Genomic DNA, 9,193 nt, shown 5'->3' with positions numbered 1-9,193 from the left:
GTGTGTGTGTGTGTGTGTATGCATATAAACTTTTTTCGACTATAGTAACAAATTTCCAAAACCAAATCTAACAAAGTTTTATACGTAGGCTATATACTATAGTGAAAATTCGTGTATACAATTTTCAAGTAAATTGCCGAAAAACTTTCAAAATGGTATATATTTTATTATAAACATTTTAATGTTAAATATTCATGAAATGGTCGAATGGATTTTATCGATATTTCATATATTCGAAATATTTTTGAAATGCGAAGATATTTTATTTTTAATTTCGAATAAATTACTTGATTATTTTCAAAAATAAAAAATTTTATAATAAATATTTTAATATTAAAATATGAAGAATATTGATGGTCGAACCTAATGCATAAAAAACAAGTATAAAAGCAGTATGATCTCTTCAGCCTTTGAAGATGCGAAAATGTGAAGTTTTTTCACTATGGTTCAGGGGGCGTAGTTCTCTGGCCTGACCGGACGCTGGAGGCCGCTTTATATATATATATGTATATATATATATATATATACATATATGTAAAGTATACTATCAGATGGATACAATCAACGGCTTGCATATATAGAAATAGAAACGCGAATGGAAACATTTTTTCCATATAGCCAGGCGAAAGAATGGAGCAAACAAAAAGAAGAAAGGGACGGACGACGATAATCAATCGAAAAATGATTTTGGACGATGAAACGTAACGGTGTGTACCATGCTATAAATCTTCGAACCTACCGATTAAACAGATACCACCGACCGTCCATTTTAAAGCACGAATACCCAACTATTTTCAGGAACGTGGAGTACAGAATATATTGGCGTTTTAGGTAAAACGAACATATCTAGAATTTCCCCATTTTAATCGATCCAACCGAATATTATTGCAATTGTTAACGAAAAAAAAGTTTAGATAAATTTTAAAGAATTTCAATATAATATTGCAGTTGTTTCGAATAACAAATCAAAAGATTCGATCGGTATTCAAATAATTATTACGCATTTACATTTTAAAAATTTATTTTGTATGTGAACGTGTATATTCAAATGTATTATCTCCCATATAAAGAATTGTATATTTCGAATAAGTTCGAAGTTATCGTGCAGGAAAACAATTTAAATTGGTATATTTTCGTTTCGCTTTTCTTTTTATACCGTGAGGTAATAAGTTTATGGAATAGTTGGAATTCTGAATAGAGCCAAAAGATTCGAATAGGAAAAAGGCAAGCCGTGTCATGGCAACGAAAGAATAGTACTAACAATAAGAATAGTCTACTTGAATCTAAACGAAGGAAAAACTCACTCCCGTCTGTTCGCTTACAGCCCCAAGGCTTTGCTATTATGAAACGGCCAACTATTGTGTAGTTTGCGGTAACCAAGAGGACATTTTTCTTTCTCTCTCTTTCTCCATCTCTTTGTCTTTTTCTTTATTAATCTTTTTCTTTGATTACATAAACAAATTTATTTTTGGATTTCGTTGTTTAATTTAAAATTATTTATATTCGAAAGTATGAACCATTAAATGATATAATACCGATGTAATATCATAAAATCCATTTTGTTATTTCTAAAAGGTATTTACGTATTGATCTAATCGTAAATCCACAGGTACGTCTTCGGCTTCTTCAGGAAAAAAATACAATTGTTTGATTAATGTATGCGTGACACACGGTATTTGTGTTTTATCATTCTTTTTTGGTTCCTTATCTGATAAAGATATGTATTTCAGTGCGACATGTTGGGCGACGAAAGTGAGTAAAGTTAATATGTCGTATTTTCTTCCATATCTTTCAAATATCGTGCAAAGTTCTTCGATATACCAGGATCCTTTATCTCTTCTAAATGCACAATGACCTAATTGATGAAATGTTTGATTTATTTTTAATAATGATTAATAATACAGTTCTACCAAGTTATAATCGCTTACCAGCTATGGTTGCATATCCGATTAAGAAATCTGGTTCATTTGGCGTAAGAAACATTTCCAAATCTTTTTGGGTCAATTTGAAATTGATTACGTCAGTTGTAGTATTGCAATTAGGCGGTAATTCATTTTGATCATGTGTTTCACTTCGATATTCCAAATTGATACCAGAATCAGTATCATTACCTCGGCAAGCTTGTATAAAAAATAATTTCGGTTTTCCTTTGAGAGAGGGACATTTAGTTTCTGTAAAATTAGACCAAAGTATGGAGACATCATAATCGTCATCGTATGAGCGAATTATACCTGAATCACCATGTGACATTACAATGATTATGAGACAATCATTATTAGAATGATCCATTCGTGAGACTGTAAAAAGAAGTGTTTTGATAATTCTAATATAAAACACGTAGTGGATATTTAATTGGCATAAAATGAGGTTTAAAATTTATAAGACTCAATACGTCAAAGACACAATTTACATGTAATCTGCACGTAATTCTTACTTTTATAAGATCTTTTATCTGATTATGATTCACGTTTATTTTTATCGATACAATGTATCGCCAAGTTAAATATTTTACTTATCGTGGAAATATGTCATTTTTAGATAAGATAAATAGAGTGATTGAAATATATATATATATATATATATATATATATATATATATATCCAAATAAAATATATTAAACAGTTTATTTAATAAGATTACCTTTAGACAATGTTTTGAATATTTTCTGTTTTCGATAATCCTTACAAATCTTTACCTCGAAGCCAAATTTTGTTAGTAAAGCTTTCATTCTATTGCAATCTGATTTATTTCCTACCCGTAGATTACCACGTTTTTGGAACTCATAGTGAGAAAAAATAATAGCCAAGCCACGGTTCTCACCATTCATTGGATAGAATTTTTTTATTTGAATTTTCCTGTTTTAAAATATCGTGATAAGAATCTAATTCATTAGAAGAAGTAAAGTTTTGTTTAATACATACGGTAAAGCCTTCATTATCCGAACATACATTATATCCGAATACCGATAATATCCGAAAATTCTACTAATCAAACATTCTATTATCCAAACTTTATATTATCTTTAATCACAACAATGTAATCAGACACTATTATGATACTTGTAACTTCAGTGGAAATAAAATTTCATTTAAAATTGACATTGGAGATGTTAGTGTATGGCATAATGATTTAAAATGTTTCAACTATTAAAACGAAAAACTATAGAACTTAGAAAAGTTATATTATTATGTTATTATATAGATAAGTAGGATGTGATAAATACGATAAAAAATGATATCATGAGAGTGACTCTAATGTGATAAAAACTATACGAAAGGCTATTATTAACAATATTTTAAATAATAAATATTTAAATAGTAGAGGAATGCAATGAAATTAACAATGAAGGATGTGTATTTTCACTTTGAAGCATATAAGGCATTAGAAAAAAGACCGATGGTTTTAAATTAAGAAAAGTCTGTATTCCACTATCTGAAAATTCCATTATCCGAACGGTCTTATTTCCTTATTAGTTCGTATAATGAAGATTATATAACAATTAAAATTATTTTTTAATCCTTTTAAATATTGAAATCGATAAATTCAATCTCACCTAGGATCGGTATCGGACAAATCTGAATCCTTCTTTAATTCGTCGTCGATATTCATTTTTGCAGATACTTAAAGAGAGAGAGAGAGAGAGAGAGAGAGAGAAAGAGAGAGAGAGAGACAGACAGACAGACAGATAGACTGTCAGAGGGAAATAAAAAAAGAATGAGGAAAACGAGTTGCCTTTATAGTTTCTATGCAACGACTACTCTTCGTGATAACATTTTCTACTTTATCGTTCTTCAACTATCGCTTGAAATGGCTTATCTATCTTCTCCGATTATAACCGATCAAAACCGATAACCTCCGAATTCCATAATCTTCCTTCCTCTATGCATTTATCAATTGTGATATTGCAAGTGATAAAGTATATTTTGTTACTCCCAAACAACAATATTTTGTTAATTCTAAATTCAATATTTCTCGATTAAATTAATTAATCTTTACAAGAATATAGATTTATTTGGTCTATTTATTTCATAAATCAGATAGTAGAGAAATCGTTAAAAAAAGTGAGGATAATAAAATGGATAAAAATTAAAAGAAAAATTATATTTGGAATATGTAAGTTTGGATTACATACTCACACACATACACACACTGAGAGAGAGAGAAGTTTGGATTAGAGAAAGAGACAAAGAGAAAGGGAGAGAGAGAAAAAGAAGTGTGCATCCCGAAATGGACGCACAGTAATGTCATCCTTATGCCGCATGCATAATGCAGTGAGACACATGCAAAAATGCTCGCTTGTAGAGAAGACGGTACGGTGTGTCTTTGCCTTTACAATGCGGTCAACAGTTTTCCAGCCGGACATACCACAGCGATGAAATTAAAACGAAAGCGGAAATACACGTAAAACGCGTAGACGAGACGTCTGACTGTCCGCGTTCTTTCTCGGTCGAGCACGCTTGCAAACTCACTACTGGGGTAAACTCGTGGTTAAGAGATGATATATCTTAAGATAATCTTTTTCTCTTTTTTTCCTCTTATCGAATAAAAATGAATGATCATAAATTATTTAATGTATCTCATATATCGATGATAATAATAATAAATGATAATAATAATAATTAAAAAAAAAAAAAAAAAAAAAAGAAAAAAGAAAAAAAATAGGATACTACGTTATTAATGGTATCATTTTTTTTTATCACGTCTCTATAATTTAAATTTATTTCGTATTAATAATTAATGAATGAATTGTTGATATAAGTTCAGTGTATACGACATTCGTGATCCGATCTTTCATGTTATTTGTCGATTCGATGAATAGTATAAAAAGAATAGGAGTTGCGTGCCTAGTCATGTCCCTAGAGAAGAGAAAAGAACGAATAGTCAACGTTGTATTGTAGATAGTAGCTTAAAGAGTGCTTCAAGAAGCGAGCTACGAGGTAAGCCTGCTTTACTTGGTGATAGTCGAACGTGCTGCTCGACTGTCCACTTCTTAGGATCACGTATCCTCGATGGCTCACGTTCACGACTTACAGTTTCCACACGATCGCCAGGGTATCCCAGATATGGCTAGCTTCTTCTCACTGAAAGCAACGATCTTCGAACTTTAAAGGTCCAACTCTGTAGCATCCTATTCTTTCTCTCTCTCTCTATCTCTCTCTCTCTCTCTCTGTCTTTCTATGCAATACGAAATCGTTCTCGCGTATTTCCTGGAATTTCAATTCGACCGATTCGCGATTCATGCCGATAATCGGTACTCAGGGAAACGTTTGGAGTATTGGAAAACCGCTTGTCTAGACTTCCGACCGAATGTTTTCGTATTAGTATTGCTATTTTTTTTTTGTTTTTTTTTTGTTTTTTTTTCGTTTTTTTTTTTTTTTTTTTTATATCGACGATACCGATATTTTTCAAATGATCAATGTACAAAGACTACGTTTATTTATTTGAAAAATTGAAATATTTGGAATAAATGGAAGAATTGTGAAGACAAAAATGCATACAGATCTTTTTATAAATTCTATAAAATAATGAAAGAATTCGCTAAAAAGAAAAATTTTGAAGGGGAATAATGTTCAATTAATCAGATAACACAGGTTACTTTGTGTAATATTCACATGCTCGCTTAAATAGCAACATGTTTCAAAGAGCCTCGTCACTCGTATATTTCACAGTGAGAGATATTTTCCTGTAGCGAGTTGTCCTTTTGAAGATATAAGAAGCACGAAACTAGGTACGCATACTACAACGTCCTCATTTCCTTTGTTATTCAGAAAATTATGAATTTTCATCCAGTGCATTTTAATGCGAAAATCTTTCTCTTATATTATTCAATATTATAATTTTCCTGTTACAGTCATAACGGAGACGTACTTTGATCATTTTAATTTAATTATTATATTTTGATATAACATTACCTTATCTCGACGATTACAAAAATAATTGTATTCAACCAGGAACTTCTATATTCGTCGGTATTATTTAAGAAGAAGCAGACATAACAATTACCAATTTTGCAATACATATGTCCTACATTGAAACGGATTAGCACGAATGGTTTTTGGATGCGGCAAACGCATAATGACGCTCGCCGGTACGGTTCATTTAGTCGCGGTAACGATTTCACGGATCTCCGTGGCACATCACAGCGTAATGCTTTTAGCGACGGACGGTAAACTCTTTATTTCCGCGTGATATACGAGCGGATTCCACTGTTCTCCGAGCGGATTAAACGAGCTGGCTCGACTGCGTCGTCAATGGACTTCGTTTCGAGAGTCCTTTCATTATCCTGGAAAGAGGAGGTGAGTCGTTGAGATAGTAGTAGTAGTAGTAGTAGTATTAGTAGTAGTAGTAGTAGTAGTAGTAGTAGTAGTAGTAGTGACAGTGATAGTAGTAGTGGTAGTAGTAGTGGTGGTAGTGATGGTACTATCGTTGAAAGAGGTGAAGAGAAGAGATAGGAGGAAGACGGGACGATCGGTAAAGGGTGGAAAGAGAAAGAGTAGAATCGACGAGTTGAGAGAGAAAGGACGAAAAGAGCAGACAACCGGGTGGAAAAACGAAGAGAGTGAGCGTGCACACGAGAATGAGAGAGAGAGAGAGAGAGAGAGAGAGAGAGAGAGGCCAGGAAAGAGTGAAAGAGAGATGGAGAGGGAGAGGATGGTTAGAGGGATGGGTGGGCATTAGAAGAAACAAAAGGGGTATTTTCGTCGCGGTGAGAGGAACCCAAATGGAGAGAAGCGGACTTTTCTCTTCTCGTACTACTCCCTACCTACTCTTCTCCCACCCTTCCACATATCCTTTCGCCTAGCCTAACCCTTTATGTCTGCGGTCTCCAAGGATTAATGTCGCGCGGCACACTGCCAAAAATAGAATGGCTGACCCGCCGAATATACCTACCCGACTTTAAAACGTGACCATCGGCTCGCGTGAACGATAATAATGTCTGAATACGTAGCTTTCAAATTTGACGAGTTGAAAGAAAGTTTGATAAGTGAAAATCTTTTTTAAAGAAATATTGCAATTATATTAAGTTAATTATATACAAGTATTTAAAATATTTTTCTTATATCTTTTAAATGATCGTATAACCGGAAGATTTCGACGTGAGTTTGGAACAATAAACGGTGACACAGTGGTTCGCTCGTAAACCATCATCCCCGTCGTCTCGTGTAAACGTCCTGACGTCGCTTTTAGCTGTCGTGCACGTGTCTGGCCGTGCGAAATAAAGTGTAGGTACGCGTTTGCTCCTCTCCACTCTCTTCTCCTCCTCTCTGCTCTTACCCTTCCCGCGTAAATATTTAGAGGCGTTTTCCCTGTAGGGAGAAAAAAAAGTGTAACGGAGGAAACGCTGTCAGCAAGGTAGAACGGTGGTTGCGACGTTACCTCTCTCTCCCTCTCCAACCCTCTCTCTCTCTCTCTTTCTCTCACTCTTTCTTTCGGGGGTTGGATCCCAACGAACACGTGTGCACGACACGTTGGCCTGCCTGCTCTCATGCATTCATTATTTTCTCGTCGGCGAGGACAAGGACGAAGAGGAGGATACTGACGAGGAGGAAGAGAACGACGATGGTGGCCGTTTGGGCCGCGTGCGATGCTTCTAAATTATTTTAAACCGTTGTACGTACTGGCACGATATAACGGAGACACATATCCGAGCCGAGTCCGATGGCGGACTCGCGAGCATTAAAAAATGTGCGCGCAGGTGTCGTCGGAGGATATATGGTTGGCCCTGTCAAAACCACAGGAACGAAGGCAAGCGAGTTCTCTAGCAACGTGTTCCACGACCTATGTCTTTGCAATATAGTATTTACCTCTTTATTTATGTAAGCTCGTGATATAGTCACATGTAATTTGATAGATTAATAAGACTTTGATGAATGAATAATTATGCTCAGGTGAAATTAATTCGCGTTAACCGAATGGTTTTCAACTTATCGTAGAATTTAATTATCCGTATATTTCACGATTCGAAGTAATTATATTTTGATGATAGGAATTGTTAATTAAATGATCATACTTTCCATTTTGTTTTCATATTGGCTATTACATTAATGTAATATTTTATGATATCTTTGAAAATCTGTTCGGTTTTGGATTAATCGAATGATTAATTTATTCATAGAAAATTTCTCGATTGAATGTCGATATAGATAATTCTTACGTATTTCATAATATCTATGATCGTAACACAATTTCTCCTATTCCAAAGTTGTAATAAAAAGAGGCTAAAGAGGAGTTGTGGTTAAAGGTAAAAGAAGAAAATATATCGTACGTGACGTTATTACAATAAGGTCGACGATTTGTAGGATAGGATGAAGAAAGATAGATGGATAGATAGAGTGGAGAGGAAAGAGAAAGGAGAGAGAGAGGAAAGAGAGAGGAAAGAGAGAGGAAAGAGAGGAAGAGAGAGAGAGAGAGAGAGAGAGAGAGAAAGGAACAAAAGCGTAAGAGAGAATAATAGAAGATGAAGGACGATGGTACGAGGTCGAGCAGGTCTAGAATGAGGAGGTTGAGAAGGGACGAGGAGGGGATGAAGAGGCAAAGTCACGGACCAAGAGAGATAAGACCATAGTTCTTCGAGTTGAAGCTGTAACGGCCGCGGAACTAAAAGTTCCTTCTGATATCAGTTACCGCGTAGAAAGTAAGGTGGTACCTTGGCAACCTCTTCCCTCTTCGCTAACTATAACTCGAAAACGTCCGAGGAGTTCGCTACAAGTTATTTTATTAAATGCACGAGCTGCTAGGAAAAGCTAGATACGGTTGCTAGATATCGACGGTCTTTGAAAATTCGTGCATACTTTCTATTTCTTAGGGATTCACTGAATACCAATATATTTTATTGAAGTAGAAAACCATTCGGGCGTCTTGGTATTCAAGTCTGGTATTCAGATCGATGTTCTCCTACTTTAAACCATGTCGTCTTTGCATCTTCTAGCTTCTAGGGTGTGGTTTTACAGCAATTAGTCCCAACTGGGATTCAGGGTCAAGGTCTTAATATTCTAATACTCTCTGGGAGGTCCAATGTATTCATTATTCACCTCTCTCAAACTGAGAAATACGAATGTCGTTACCGAGTTGCCGTTATCCTGCATTGTCCTTTCAGCGCGAAACTACGACAAGACTTATCTTAATTAATTCTTGCGACCGATATTAATCAACTAGGATCGTTGCGTTCGAGTTATATAAGATTAGTTCGAG

The 9,193-nt window shown here is 34.6% G+C and overlaps 1 protein-coding gene across 3 annotated transcripts; it reads right to left on the bottom strand.

Annotated features, from left to right (window-relative positions):
- Positions 1-1,044: 1,044 nt before the first annotated feature.
- LOC118443361 (caspase drICE-like) lies at positions 1,045-4,460 on the bottom strand. Of its 3 annotated transcripts, XM_085659232.1 has the most exons (5): positions 3,555-4,460; positions 2,642-2,856; positions 2,232-2,297; positions 1,929-2,171; positions 1,045-1,855 (listed from the first exon to the last, which is right to left on the bottom strand). In XM_085659232.1, exons 1-5 carry the CDS (start codon positions 3,608-3,610, stop codon positions 1,569-1,571), a joined length of 867 nt encoding a protein of 288 aa, XP_085515358.1. In that variant the 5' UTR covers positions 3,611-4,460; the 3' UTR covers positions 1,045-1,568. The 3 variants fall into 3 exon arrangements, with proteins under 3 accessions (XP_085515358.1, XP_035726109.1, XP_085515359.1); XM_035870216.2 differs by having other exon boundaries at positions 1,929-2,297; XM_085659233.1 differs by lacking the exon at positions 2,232-2,297.
- Positions 4,461-9,193: the final 4,733 nt, after the last annotated feature.

This window comes from Vespa mandarinia, chromosome 9, assembly GCF_050613455.1.
Source record: "Vespa mandarinia isolate Hongniang chromosome 9, ASM5061345v1, whole genome shotgun sequence".
NCBI classification, from domain to species: domain Eukaryota; kingdom Metazoa; phylum Arthropoda; class Insecta; order Hymenoptera; family Vespidae; genus Vespa; species Vespa mandarinia.
This window is presented reverse-complemented; position numbering and strand designations above follow the sequence as displayed.

Excerpts from the sequence above, each read along its gene's own strand:
- LOC118443361 (XM_035870216.2), bottom strand. The coding sequence starts at position 3,610 with ATGAATATCGACGACGAATTAAAGAAGGATTCAGATTTGTCCGATACC. Across the intron at positions 2,857-3,554 it reads TTGTCCGATACCGATCCTAG|GAAAATTCAAATAAAAAAAT; the intron begins GTGAGATTGAAT and ends ATTTTAAAACAG. Across the intron at positions 2,298-2,641 it reads ATTCAAAACATTGTCTAAAG|TCTCACGAATGGATCATTCT; the intron begins GTAATCTTATTA and ends TTCTTTTTACAG.